Here is a 16002-nt window from a genome sequence, read left to right on the forward strand (position 1 = left end):
AAAGATCATCTAGTAATCAATTAAGAATAAAAAATATTCTTGCGTATTTTAAATTATTTTGAGGGTTAGTAAGAAAGCTCAGTACCTATAGCAGTTTATCATAGAATATTTTTTATCCTTCTTTAACACAGATCACTAAATGACTATTCAATCAATAATCTATCTCATTTATTAATTGCTTAAGATCGACAAATTTAATATTTTTAAACTTTAATTCTATCTATATTATTTATTTATTCAATTTTACGATTTCATGTGAACCATCAGGCAAGAAATGACGCAAAGCTAGGCATTCCTCTGTGAGTTATTTAATTATTGATCATGCAAAACCCTTCGAAATTAGCGAAACAAATTCCATCAAAACGACTATATTATCTATTAACAAATGCGCAATAATTGCGGTAATTTAGACCGGGATTATATTGTAGAAGATTTAGCAACAATAGTTTGGGATAAAAGGGCACGTAGACGGTGGTTTATATACATAGAAAAGCGACCAAAGTAAAGGAAAGGACGAACGGAAAGTGGCCGATAAATAACAAGCTGAAAGGAGAGGAAGTATCTGTACAGACGAACCCGCGTTTGTCCAAGAGAATTCATTTCCTGATTTCATTTATACAAGAACCCATAACTCTACACGGAATTAAACCACTTTGTCTTTGTTATTACAAACGACGCCACTCCCGTAAACACCGCTACCAAAAATAAATTACATTTTTTCCTTTTGTCCACCGACTCTCGCCTCCAATAAAAAACCAAAGTTTTCAATTAAGAGGAAAACCATTTCCAGTCAGACGCGTTTCAAGGAACGGGCGTCGCTGCTTAATTGTGCGGTCAAAGCCTTGCCTTCCCGGAAATTCGACATCCCCCAGTATTGATTTAATATTAAGATGGCGGTGGTAAGAGCGAGATCTTAGTCGACGTAGGGATACCCTGTCCATTACAATTCTAATTAAATATATGCAAATGCATTCTAGGATTATACCCATACACTCCCTTGCGTCCGGGACAATAAAATGTGCACACCCCACGGACACACAAATGTTTACGTCTTTGTTTTGCGCACGGGGGTTGGATAGGGACGTTTCATGGAGTCAGCCTTGGGTGCAAATTAAGCATCTCCAAATGAAATGGAGTTAAGATTCATAATTTGAAATATTTTAAGTTATTAGTAAAGGGTTAGGGAGTAATGGCGTTTATTGTTTTAACTGCCCTTTTGGTAATTTTCTGAACGTGTTTCTCGACTGGAATTAGGAATTTATAGCCGGGGGAATAGGTACTTTCATTGAAGACTCTAATTTGGCACAACTTTTCACTTAAAATTCAAACTTTTTAAAAAATATTTTTGTAAATCGGTAGAATCGGAAGAGTATTTAAAAAACGTTTTAAGAAATCACTGATTCTTTTAAAATAAAAAAATTAATATACCGGGTGTTCGCGCGAAAACCTCGAATGAGTGTACTTCTGGTGTCTTTAAGGTTACAAATGTGAAATTTTAGGATGTGAGTCAGCGTGTAGGGGAACGCAACCTAGTATAGTTGTCACGTCAATGCTCGGTCCCCAGCCGCCCCCAGCCACCCCCACTTCAAAATTTTAAATGATATCCTACATTTTTAATGACGTATTATGAAATCTCTTTTAGTATGCGTGTCCTATATTTAGGCTTTGGTTACTTTATGCGTTTGTTTTCATTGCTCCAACCAGTCCAACTTGGTTTCTCCAATCGATAAAAATATTCCATTTTTTAAACTTTAAGACAAATGTCTCAAGAACTTTCCTTTCTAACATGTTCATTGTTTTTACACAAAAGTACTGAAGACGATGTCTTCTTCCATAATTCGTCACTAAAAATGTAGGATGTCATCATTTTGAAGTGTGGGTAGCTGGGGCATAACTATACTAAATTATGCCTTTACGAGCCTTTATGCCTGAACTTTTCGCGTGGACACCCTGTATATTTTTGAAAAAAATAATCAGAACTAAAAGTTATCTAAAACGACTAGAGAAAAAATTCCAGATAATGTTAGCCAATAAATTAATAAAAAATGAGTTATGTGAGGTCTTTTGGAGAATTTACAAAATGATTTTGGGAAGAAAAAAAATCGAATTGTTAAATTCTATTAGGGATTAATTTTTAAATCTTTTTAAAATTGAAAAAACTTTAAAAACTATTATGCAATTATGTAATAATTTTTTTTCCCTACCGGTTAGAAATGTAGGCTGTGGATACCTCATTTGAGGTGAGAAAATTCAACTTTCTCGCTAAGGTAAGAAAGTTAATCATGAAATGTTTATGGTAAAACTGTACCAAAATACAAATGCCAAAAGTGTCAAAAGTGAAATAAGTTATTGATAAATGAAAGCCAATTCAATAAAGCAAGTTGGTAGATCAATCATATAATCTGGAAAATAAACAGATAAGCTAGGTAGGTAGATTACTTTACCCTGTTTATTTCAAATTTTCGAACAAACGTCAAATCTTCAAATGCGATGACAAGTTAATTAAACAAATAACCCAGCCTACTATTCAATTCTTAAAATTTTCGTTTTAATCAGGAATATGACCATCTTTTTTTGGCTTTTTTCAACGAAGTTGGGAAAAAAATTGTATTCAAACCTTGTTAAGAAAGTGCCCTTGCAGACCTTAGGCACTTACAAACCTCGCCTACGGCTCGGTTTATAATCTTTGCCTGCGGTCTGCAAGAAAGCATTTTCTTACCTTGGTTTGAAATATACTATTAAATTTATTACAAATATGTAAATTTTGGAAAGAAAAATTCAAACCATTTAGCTACTGTTTGTCTCTTTTATCCAAGTTCAAAAGTGTCTTGATTGTTCTTGCAAATTATAAAAAAAAAGATTCATAGCTTTTTTTCTGTCGCTTCGTAATCAGACAGACATCCATCTTGTTGCAATCAAACAGCGACAGCTTAATCTTCAAAATCTTCCACTGATTTTACTCACAGACTTGATCTAACTAAAGAGTACCTAACCTCTTGTGGACAAGACATAATGACATAATGGCGTGTTATGCATCTTTCATTTACGAATTGTATCAAAGAAGATCATAAATAAAAACAAATTACACATCTGATTGGCTCGTCTTGATTAAGGGTAAATTCATTCGCGTCCCTTTGTTTTTGCGAATCGACAGGGAGCCGTTTTTGCCCTTATCCCTTGGAACATAATGTCTTGTGCGTTAGCGCCATTACCGTCGCCTTATAGTTTCGGGACCCTTACTTTATAAGGCAAAACACAGAGGCCGCTTGTAAAACAAAGACACGACGAAACCGGGCACGATGTATAATTTAAGCAAACGACCCCTGATAAGGGCTACGTGTGTAAACTATAGCTAATCTAACTCAATAAACTTTATAGTGGCAGGAATGGAGCCCGAGATAACGACAAGGTCGCTAATCCAGGTTACTAACTCGGCTCTAACGACATCTATGAGTAGTGCGATTACCACCTACCGCCTTAATAATAACCCAGTCGATGTGAATGGCGGAAGATCAGTTAAGGGTGGATACACGATAGCGATACATGGGGTAGGTTTTCGCGAAAAACGACACTTGAGGCGGTTATGAGTTGAGTTATTTGCTGTCGTTTGTTTTGATGGCTTGTATATCCGGCCCTTCATAAATGCGACCCGTCTACCGGTCTAATGACGTCATTATGATAAGGTCCTAAAGTGTTTATTTCAGGAGATTTTTTCATTCAGGTTATTCCACATTACGGATGTAAGGCCTGTACTAAACATCGTCATTGTTTCATTCATGTCTACATTTCGAAAAAAATCCAAATATGTCGTACAAGTTTTTTTATCAAAATAGTGACAATTACTAAGTGTTCAGGAAATGATTTTTCCATGGTTGATCTATTCACCTTTGAGGAGTTAAAAGCTTGAGAACAAAAAACTTGAGTAAATTTGATTTTTGGTCTAAAAAATAGAGGACGTGCAGTCGTAAGTGTAGAATTTTTTAAGTGACAGAAAAGAAGATGTTACATTGTTTACAGTATGACTTAAGATAATCTAAAATATCGGTTTATGTACAATCCAAGAAGGTTTTATTTATTTAGGACGGTGATAAACGCAGCTGAGTTTACCACGCGTCCCCGTTTAGTAATGAAAAGAATGCACCCAACGGCCAATCATAAAAAACAAATTAGAACAAATTATCTCAGCTGGCGTTTTTTTCATTTTGAAGGGAATTAAAATGAATCCCGTGGATGTAAAATCCCACACATTAACAGAATATCGGTTAATGATTCCGTACATTATACCTACACATATTACCGGTTCATTTCAGAATTCACCAAAACCGTCTAAATTTAACGATCTCGGTTCAATTACAGGGCGCAATCCCCAAGTCGATCGCCATGAAGTACCGGACGAAGGACGTGCGGGGGCCCGGACGGTGGGTTAAGGGGTGATGTAAGGGTTGCTTCTTACATCCTGGGGCTGGGATCAATACAGATCAGGAGCCGCCCTTATCCGTGTCAGCCATACCACCCTCTTCCATAATACGTCGAAATTTCGCATATCTTATCCGATCAACGTCAATTTTTCAAATCGGTTTCCTAATCTGAAATCTGTTGCGTAATCAGAGAATGGACGCAAGTCAAATTGGCATAATTAAGACCAGCAAATCGAATTATCGTCCGGAATCAGAGTTGGTGCTGTTGCTGCTGCTGAGGTTCAATTAGTTAAAAACCTTATAACGAGAAACGAAGCACTTGGAAAATGAAAACGAACTTTTCCTCCTCGTTTTAGAGTGTGTTATCAAATTATGAAACTCCGCCGTTAATTCAGTGTTGATTCGAGTATTCAAGCTCAGACCTAACTTTTAATTTAATCATCGGCCACTCATAGCGCGACTGCTAAATTTTCTGCTAATATTGTCTTTGTCATTCTCACCTTTTTATACTCGATCGATGATTTTTCACTCCCATTAACCACGACCCGCATTAATTTCAATTAATCTCTACAAAAATATAATTGAAAATTTGATTTATTATAAACACAAATTCAATTTTACACGTCGATATGCTCGCAGAAAATAACAGATTTAATAATAATCTAAAAACTAAAAATAAAATACCACCGCACGCATTTTTTTAACAATAACAACAAACTAGAAAAAATGTATTTATCTTTAAAAATGTTTGCTAATTATCTGGTCTTAAATGTATGATGTTTTAAATTTTACTATACCTATTTAATAATTATCTTATATTTGAAAGTAAAATGCTATTTCATTTTATGCAAAAAAACCGTAAATGTGCTTGAAGATTTGAATATACAGGGTGTTTCTGAAATACGTGTGTTAATTTTAACCGGTGAAAGAACTCGTCAATTTATGAAACTTTTCTCTATAACATTTTGTAAAATTCGTAAAAGTATTCCAAGATTTTTTGCCCCACAATTTTTACCAAACGAGTCGTTTTGTGTGATTAACTAGTTTCTATTTTTTGTAACCATGAGAATCTATTTTGATTATTTATTTTTTTCTATAACAATGGAACTTTTTAACAAAGCTCTGTTTCTATCACAACAGAAAATTTTCGCCCTTACCCATAGGCGGGTATACACTTTGATGGTATTGCTTTTTCGTAAAAATGTTATAGAGAAAAGTTCCATGATTTGGCGCGTTCTTCCATTGGTTAAAATTAACACACGTATTTCAGAAACACCCTGTATGTAAAAGAAAATTCTGAACCAATTAAGAAAAGTATTTTGTTGTAAATGAAGGAAATATTGCCGAATAGCTTGTCATAATTAAAAAACAATAATTAACAGTTAGGTATTAAAAAGTAGTCCAACGTTTTATTTTCCCAAAAATTAAATATTTTAATTAATATTTAATTAATTAATTTATCATTATTGATGCCAAAGATAGTTATCTAAAAATTATTTTTTTTATGTTTTTAATAGCATGCATAAATTTTGGTTTAATTTTCAATCAAAAATTGGATAGAATGAAAGTTTTACTTTTGTTGAACAATTAACAAAAAAAATTTCGTTATGACAAAACAAAAGTTGCAAACTGGAAAATGTTTTGAAAAGAGAAAATTCAAGTAAGAAATTAACATTTTAATGTCAAAATCTGCTCTCAGCAAAAATCGTTACTCATAAAACATATTTTAGATTAAATTGAATCAACTTAACGTTAAATAATTTTGCAAAAATTTTACATTATATTTCAACAAGGATTTACAGAATGACAAATTTACTGAATAGCACCGCGAACACATACAAATTGCTGCTAAATGAACGTAGTAAATCATTCTATAGATAATAATGCTACAGTTAAAATTTAAAACTGGAACGTCGAAAAAATTGTATAAAGAGTCTATAAAAGAACGGACCTATATCAAGAGTCCTGTGGAATTGTGCGGCTCTATAATTTTATTGTGTCGAACTATGTCGAGCTATTGACGCCGTCAAATCAGATGTCAACAGTCAAATTATCAAATCCTAGCGCCAGTTGTGAGTTCGACGTCTTATTTGTTTTGTTTGTGCTTTTCTTCAGTTTTTCTATATTCTAATTACTTTTCATCTTTATTAAAAACTTTTTTTCTATTTGGTATCACAATATACGTTACAGAGCGGCAAAAATCAAATATAAGTACCTATTCGAATTCCACAGGACTCTTGATACACCTACGTTCTTTTATAGACATTTATATAAACCTACAACTGATAATTAAGATTCTCACATCATGTATCAATTCCCTTTAGATAATTCTTTTCCTCTATATCACTGCACTCGCTATAATAATGAAAATGTGCTAAAAATATTCAAACCAGATGAATCAATTTTAATAAAATAATATCTTTCTTCAATTCAAATAGAGAATAATAATAGAAGCGTAATAACAGTTTTCCGATTATAATAAATTGTTTAAAGGTTGTAGGTACAGTATAAATTGCAACAATATTTGATATGCAAAAGTTGCTTGTACAAGGCTGATTTGAATGCATAAAGAGATCATCAAGTTGCACTTTCCCAGATAACATCAAATTAGGATACGAATGATTGGACCAGTGTTCTATTTATTGACAAATCCATGTTTTGTGCATGTCGATTCGATCATCATTTACAGTATTTTGAGAAATCTGATACATTGACCAACAAAGTGAATGTTAATACCTTTATATCGGTACATAAAATTGCTCACTTTAGTCTAAACGGCGCAGCGCATTGTTCTCCGACTGACACAACATTTTACTTCATTGGTCAACGCCCTTCCGTAATAAAGTAATAAATAATAATACTAGATTGTGACACTCTTGAAAAACCAGATGATATAACAGAGAAAGGATTTTGAAAATTGCTCCAGTGGTTCTTGAGTTTATCCGGACGGAAACATATTATATGTAATAGTATATTAAAGAACGAGTTTTATAAGGCTTGATTTGGCGCACGAGTCCCAAGTGTAGAAAACGACCCGTAGGGGAGTTTTGTATGGGAGGAGTGCGCGAATGCCCTTATAAAACGAGTTTTTTATGTTATTTTTTAGAATTTGCACCCTTGTTTTAATTTTTAAATAAAAAAATTAAATTTTCAAATTCTAGGGAATTTTGTATTAATTGGTAATTCAAGGTAACGGATGCAACTGCATCTGCAACATATATTAAAAAGTAGAGTTTGAACATTAATAGTGGAAGTTTTTTGGTGTAAATGACAATAATACACTGAAATATGGTTACAAATTTTCTTAGAAATCTATTAAACCACGAGTGCCAGATTCTAAAAACATACGCATACACCATTTTATATTCTCGTATTGGTAAGGTGAAAAGCTGTCAAGTTTCCTTGTGGTTTATTTATATTTATAAATTTTATATTATCTAATCACGAAACAACAATAAGTATACAATATTACGTCTCGGGGATAAATGTGTAAAGGTCTAAATCTGACTGAGCTTGGATAAGATTTTTTTTAAATTAAATAAGATTTGCAATCCACTTTTTAGGTATAAATATCTAAATATTAAATACCTAAGTATTGTGATCAAGAAAATTTGTAATCGAGTCAACTTCGATCGACGTGCTTCTAGTATGTAAATTTACATCATTTGAAGAGTTTAATACGATTAAATTTAGTTACTGAAAATTTGATGGACCTACTTAAAGTTGGAAACATATAGCTCTTGAAACTGCACCCTTTTACAACTTATCCTTTGACATTAATTTAAAATTTTCGTCAGATTCTTAGTAGGCATTCCGTTGTTGCTTGACCACAGCTGCACACATTTTTATATGAAATGTCACCAAACTCCCTAACCTTACTTTCTCGCATTCGTCATTTAGGCATTGTTAAAATGTAATAAAATAAATTTTCCAGATTCCGCAATATTATCGGAAATTTTTGTATTATAAAACAAAAATGTTTATGTAATTATGTTATTAATATAAGCTCTTTCAATATTCTTGTAATATTTTTTAAGTTTACATATTTTTAACAATAAAGATTTACAAAGAAATTACTCAACATTACATCTCTCCGCTTTTTTTTTTCATTTTTTATTTTATCAAGTAATTATCGGTGCCATTCAATCGCCGCCATTTCCAAAGCTGACCAGATGACAAATTATCTTCATAACAGGATATTTATTTCAATTTAAAATTGATTCCTCCTAATAGTTAATTAAATTGCCCTGGTAACATGAGACTACTACTCGTGAACATTTTCCTGTCCAACCATTTTGAAGTTAGTACATGTTTATTATACCAAAGCAGTAATAATTGTTGCGGTTACATTTTCATGGCTGCAGAGCCTAAAACAGATAATAGTGAACCAATAGGGCAAAACTATAAGGTTATGGCTTCAGGATCGGAGCCGTGTTCTGAATATACATATTCAAATTCCCAAATGAGCGAGCGTTTCTGTCTGAATATATTTGCGCCGGAGCCGTTCGCGTTATCTGCAGGCCCTTACAGCGAGGATTCCTAGATGAACCGCCTTTGATATTGTAATTCCCTAATACTAACTTCATAATTTATATCCTGTTTTGTGCAAGGATATTCGTTTCTTACGCTCAACAATAAATTGCAATTAGTGTAATTGTTACGAACGCGCTCTGCATAGGCCCTCGTCTATGGAGCCTTCCGCGAATCGCTTCTTGACAATCACGGTTTTTATTTTGTTGTGTTGCTTTTCTTCGAGTTAAATATCCTTGCCAAATGAAAAGTTTAAGACAAGAAAAAAAAACAAACACGGAGCCGGTGAAAATATTCTGTTCGGGATCATTTAGCGCTTTCATAATTGTATGACAGCGGTGGCATATCGGCGTTATGCAAAAGCATTTGGAGTCACGTTGGTCGGTCTGAACCCCTGGTGTTGAACAAGAGTTGCTCCTCTCCGGTTATTAATGAAGGTTGCAAACTCCTTTAATTAATTTCATACTATTATCCCCCGCATATTAATCAATACTGGATGGTGGCTTGGCCGCTGTCTCAAGTTTTGCCCTAGCTGACAAAACGTCGACCGTAACACTTCTTCATACAAAATAAACCAAACAGGACAGCATCGAATTACCGCCTCTATTTAACTTTAACTCAGATTCCGGTTAAATATTTGGCCGGTGTCTTTTTAACGGATCTCGATGCTTTTTCCCACTGGACCAGTCATCTCGGACTCGAGGCCACAGGTGAGAGGTCACCGCTGGTCGCATCTTCATTTTTCTTTCAATGGTTTCAGCTTTCGAAACGAAAGGGTGCATATTAATAAGGTGCACGTTTGAATGAAAAATCAGTGAAATGCGAAAAAAGTCTGTTAACATCACACAGTTTTGTTTTCATGTTACTCATAAAAAAATTCCAAACAATGCATTTCGTTCGCTCTTTGAATAACAATTTAATTCAAAATGTTAATTAGCTTATCGAGAAGCTAAAATTAAAAGCTTTGGTAGAGTTATTGGGTTAATTAAAATAAATATCGAAATGCGTGTACAATAAAGTGAGTTATTTGGGAATCCTGAGAAGTCCAGCAAAAGCTGTTTTAATTATGAAAATTAACAAAGCGGAATTAACCTGTCCACGGACTGCTAGATTCATTGTCATCGCATCTGACAAGCTGACGAGCGGCAGATAAAGTTATTATCTCCGATGACGAGCGGCAGATAAAGAAAGTAGACCAGCTAAATAATTTGAAGTTCCTAACTCAAATTTTAACAAATTCGTTTCTGATACTTACAAAATCTATCCAAATTAAAAATGTTTAACAGACGAACAATTATGTATTTAAAAACAAATTCGGATTTTGTTCACAGTGTAGATACTAGATACTAGTCATGGTCATAGTAACGCTTTCCAAAACGAGCTATATTAATTTATCAGTCTAGTCTAGTCAATCTTCTATCTGGTTTCTTAACATTTCTTAAATAATTTGTTATGAACGTTTGAAGAAAAAATAGTACATACAGGGTGTTTCTGAAATACGTGTGTTCATTTTAACCAGTGGAAGAACGCGCCAAATCATGGGACTTTTCTCTATAACGTTTTTACGAAAAAGCAATACAAATTGATTTAAAATTTGGAATAAATTAACCATCAAAGTGTATACCCGTCTATGGGTAAGGGCGAAAATTTTCTGTTGTGATAGAAACAGAGCTTTGTTAAAAAGTTCCATTGTTACAGAAAAAAATAAATAATCAAAATTTAGATTCCCATGGTTACAAAAAATAGAAACTAGTTAATCACACAAAACGACTCGTTTGGTAAAAATTGTGGGGCAAAAAATCTTGGAATACTTTTACGAATTTTACAAAATGTTATAGAGAAAAGTTTCATAAATTGGCGAGTTCTATCACTGGTTAAAATTAACACACGTATTTCACAAACACCCTGTATATTATGTTACTCGGAGCAAAAATGGTTTTATGTGCTTTGGCTTTGACTTTAGCACATAAAACTTCATTTTTGCTCCTAATAATAAAATATGTATGTGGGATATAGTTTAAGCAAACAAGATTTGTAACAACTTTTAATGATAAATTGTAATGTCTCTCGAAAATACAACGTCAAACATAATAAACTTCTCCTCGCCCACTATCCATTTCCTACAACTCGGCCATCCTGAAATTCGTTCGCCTCGAACGAGTCAAGATCTTCTTGACACCAGGGCTTCATCATCTCAGCGCATGATTTGGTTGTTCTCGGACCGTCATGTGTGCCGATCTTCTTAACATCATAGCGGTCATTTCCAATTTTCTTGATTACTTCATACCGACCTAAATATTTGGGCAGTATTTTGGCATTAGTCTTAAATTGGGTTCTTTTTCTTTTGATGGCAACTTGGTCTCCAGGTTTATATTCTCTTGCCATTTTACGTTTCCTATTGTAATTCTTGATGTTTTCCTCGTGGATCTTCTTAATCTGTTGTTTCGCTTCTTTGCGCAGTTCATATCTTTCTTCAATTAGAGTAACAACTTCTCCTTCAGAATGTTCAATCTTATCTTCAGAAACATCAACAGAACAAACATCTTTTTCTTCATTTTTGCAATTCAACTCGTTTGCCATTTTGTCGACAGCTTCAACCAGTCTTCTTCCCAAGTTGTCAAAATTTTCTTCAACTTTTTCGGTGCTTCCTTCTTCGCAAGCCTCCTCCACTTCCTTATCTTCAAGGTTGACCTGACTAACATCATCTTCATTTTTAGGTATATTGGAATTAATTTCTTTTGCTATTTTATCCACAGCTGCTTCTAGTTTTCTTCCTAAACTTTCTATATCTTCATTCGTGTTTCTTTTTTCTTCACCGGACCCAAATGTTTCGTCCAAATTTTGATTTTCTTCGCTCTCCACACCAACGTCATCTTCAGAGCTTGTAATTTTCAGTGCATCATTTAGATTCTCTTCAGTATCTTCAATTTTGTCTTCATCTGAAATTTTCTTCGAAACTTCACCTTCTGGTAATGCATTATTTTCCTCTGTTGTATTCTCATCTTCTGCTGCGATTCTCTTTTGTACTTTCTTTTCATCATTCAGTAAGTTTGTTTCTTTCATTTCGGTTACATTTTCAGTTACCATCACTCCTTCGGAATTCATGATTAACGTTACTTTATTCAAGATTGGTCTTCCAATTATGAGATTTATGTCATTTATGGAGATTGCTTCATCCGATACAATGTGAATTTCGGTCACAAGTTCGCAATTATCAATGTTTATTTTTGTCGAAAATTTTCCAAGTGTCTTTACCTTTCCATTTCCTAAACCAGTGAGTGTAAGTGGAGTTTCTTCAAAGCGTGGAGCACCTATTTTCAAAAAAGCACTTGCCTTAATTAAATTAACGTCACTTCCAGTATCGATTAGAGCTTCAAAATCTGTACCACAAAGTTTTACATTTTTGAAATTTCTTGAATTTACTCGATCTGTTACTTCTCTGTTGCAGATTTCATGATTTTCAGGTGGTTCTTCGTCTTGCAATGAATTTGACAAATACACTGTTGGGGATAATTTCTTTTCAATTTCGCTTTGTTTCTTCTGTTTATTATCTTCGTTGCATTCTTTTGCACGATGTCCATAATTATTACATTTAAAGCACTTTGTTCCCTTCTCTTTGAACTTGCAATCTATTGATCTATGGCCTTTTAAACCACAATTGAAACAACGAATTTGCTTGCCTTCTTCTTTTTTATATTTCATATCTTGCTTCTTCATTACTTCTTCTCTAATCTCCGGTTCTTTCTTAGTTTTAAACATCTTCATTGAATTTTCTCTCAACGATTCGAAAATTTGAAGTTTTCTTTTAAACTCTTTTAAGTTATTAGCTCCGTAGAGAATAATTTTGTTACTCGTGTCGTCGGTGATGCCATCAATAGTATATTGGATAAGTGCATTATCTTCTACATTACCTCTTGAGGCCAGTTCTTTCATAATCAAAAAATATTCCTGAACAGTTTCTTTCTTCTGAATTTTTCTTGACGATAACATCTGATGTAAATGTGCGCTATTGAGTTGAGTTGAGAATTCAGACAACAAAGCTTCTCGCAGTTGACTCCAAGTAGAGATACCACATTCACTCTGTATATAAAGTTTAGCAAGACCTTTCAAAGATTTCTTGGCGAAAATGAATTTCTGTAATCGACTCCATCTTAACAAAACGGAAGTATCTTCAAAGTCTTGAATCCATTTTTCGACAGGATACTCGTCATTACCACTAAAAGGACGAATTGAATCTTCCACATCTCTAAAACTTAACGGAAAACATGAATTGCCTTTTGCATAATCGTCATCTTCTTCTTCGTCGTTGGGTCTGCTGCTTTTGAGGTTATTTACCCTTCTTAATCTTCTTTGATTTCTCTCTTCATCTTGGTCGTCTTTGGTATTATCTTCTTTTTTCTTAGAGGTTGTGACTCTTCTTTCTTTGTTACTATTTTTCTTCTTTGAAGCTGTTACCACGTCGTATTGCTCTGCATCGTCTTTATCGTCTTCATCATCATCTTTATCATCTTCATCGTCTTTATCATCTTCGTCATCTTTATCATCTTCGTCGTCTTCATTTACTTCATTTTTCTCCAACATGCTAAGGTTCATTAAGTGGCAGCAAATTTTTCTTGATAGTTCGTCTTCGTCACCATCATTGTCGAGACAGAGAAGATTAGTAATAGAAATCAACTCTCTTACTTGCAAAGTCTCAACCACGTATTCAAGTTTAGTCTCAAATTCCTTAGTATCTTCGTCGAAATCAAATCCTTTGAATGCGCGCAGCCTTGATCTGTTTTTTCGATCACCTTCTGATTCGAAAATAAACATATGAAGGGCTTTAATCGACTTCACAGGAGCATTTTTGATATTGTCTCTGATAAAAGCAATTTCACCCAATGATGTCATTTTTTGTTTTAATTTCCTCGTAACTGTCACTTGTTTTTCACTTTTCCGTAAAATAATTAGAATTCCTCTAATTTATCACCGTTCTTCTTTCTACAATTCTCTGTTTATCTTGTTTCTATCCCGGTTGAGCCCCCAAAATTTGTGGGATATAGTTTAAGCAAACAAGATTTGTAACAACTTTTAATGATAAATTGTAATGTCTCTCGAAAATACAACGTCAAACATAATAAACTTCTCCTCGCCCACTATCCATTTCCTACATGTATATGTACTATTATTATACCTAGTCCAATTTTTACCCTTTTGAAGTGACGTCACGATTTCCTTCCTCGCTTTCTCTTTATTGAAACGACAGAAACAGAAAAAAACAAAAAAAAAGGCACGCTTATTTACTGATGGTCACTTTGAGGTTATTTTGTGCTCCTGTCAATTTGACAATTTTTAATTTCTTTCACGTATTACATTGATTACAAACATAACCTTTCGAAGCAATTGTCAACAAATTTGACACATTTATAGTTATTTATGATCAATTCAAATTTGTTCTGATCCTAGCTCAAACATACGTAAAGTTACTAGATAATGACGTCATCGCAAAAGGGTAAAAATTGGACTATACATCCCTTTTTGTATATGATCTTTGCTCATTCATCATGATCAATTACCATTCGTTTTTGTAACTGTATTTAAAAACAGTAAGAGGTGAATCCCCATCATTGATAAATATGCATTTTCGTTCGTATTACATTATACGTTCGGAAGTTTTTACATCAATGTAAACAACATTTTCAGATAATTTTTCGTTTGAAACGTACCAGACGTAACAAAGGACGCATGCGGCCATTTCAAAACCCCGTGAACAGATATCAATGTTGTCGTTATGTAAATGATATAAAGAAAAGAAAATTTGTAACAACATTTATCAAAAAATCAAAATTTATTCGTTAATATTAATCGTTCAAAGTGGTTCATCATTTATTGTCCTTGACGAAAGCTTTTACTGACAGACGCTGAAATGTAGGTCCACGAATAATTTATGATATACAGGGTGTATTAAATGGTCCATGATATTTGCATCACATGATTCTAAGCAAAAAACTCTATAATTTATTTCAAAATCAAAAATCCACCAACACTGCATTCTACCTAGAAAATACAACCGACAACGTCGCCAACTTTTGTTTTTAGTGTGTTTGGAAGTGTCAGAGAAACGTAGGGTTATGAAATAAAACTGTTGACAGTCGTTTTGGTCGTAGTTCATCGTGTTTTTTAAATTCTTCGAAGCATTTAATGAGCGCTCGCTTTAATTTAGCGGTTAAAAGATTCCTTGTTTTTCGAGGCATTTTTATAATTTGATATTTGTAACAAACTAAAGGTGCAATTTTGGCGGAAGGTTGGGCCAACCCAAAAAAATGAAACTTATTCTAGGGATTTCTTTTTTTCTGTCAACATAATTGAACAGGTGGTGGATTTTTGATTTTGAAACAGATTATAGTACCAATTTACTCTTAACCCTCTGCTCATAGAGTTGTTAACAGTCAAACTTGGAAATTTGCCTCGATTGTAATTCCAACACTAATTTTACAATTTTGATTATTGGTTTAGGTATTTTTTGTAATTTCATTTTTAAAATGCTTTTCATAAATCTTTAAGCTATTACACCATTACAACTAAGCTAGAGTGATTTTTCGAACTTAAATCAAGTCAGAAAAGAACAAGAATTTTCATTAATTTTTGATAATAATAATAATTTAAAAATTATTCGTCTAAGACCACATTCACAGTAGAATTTTTTGTTTGCTATTCAACGTACATATGTAGATTCACGTGACATAAATATTATGCGCCCTTATTAATACACCCTGTATCTCGTTGATACTGTGACTTTTCTGTCGAAATTTGTGCATAATGTATGATATTTAATAAAGACGGCTGCCCGATGGATACCTACTGAAAATGTTAACACTAGATCAGAAAGCGCATTCGACAACATATTTCTGAACCAAATTTCATAATTAACCAGAACTTGACAGGACTTTCTGAAAATTTGTTACGCTGTATGAAATGGGTTCATTACTTGCCTGCAGGGTCAAAACGCAAATTATGGAGTTATGGAAAATTTCGTTCACAGACCGAACGAATAGAGGAAAAGGGAAAATGGAGA

The 16002-nt window shown here is 33.5% G+C and overlaps 1 protein-coding gene across 1 annotated transcript; it reads right to left on the minus strand.

Annotated features, from left to right (window-relative positions):
• Positions 1-11057: 11057 nt before the first annotated feature.
• On the minus strand, positions 11058-13838 carry LOC138122556 (kinesin-related protein 4-like). The gene has a single exon (XM_069036765.1). The coding sequence runs from the start codon at positions 13836-13838 to the stop codon at positions 11058-11060; it is 2781 nt and encodes a 926-aa protein (XP_068892866.1).
• Positions 13839-16002: the final 2164 nt, after the last annotated feature.

This window comes from Tenebrio molitor, chromosome 2, assembly GCF_963966145.1.
Source record: "Tenebrio molitor chromosome 2, icTenMoli1.1, whole genome shotgun sequence".
NCBI lineage: Eukaryota > Metazoa > Arthropoda > Insecta > Coleoptera > Tenebrionidae > Tenebrio > Tenebrio molitor.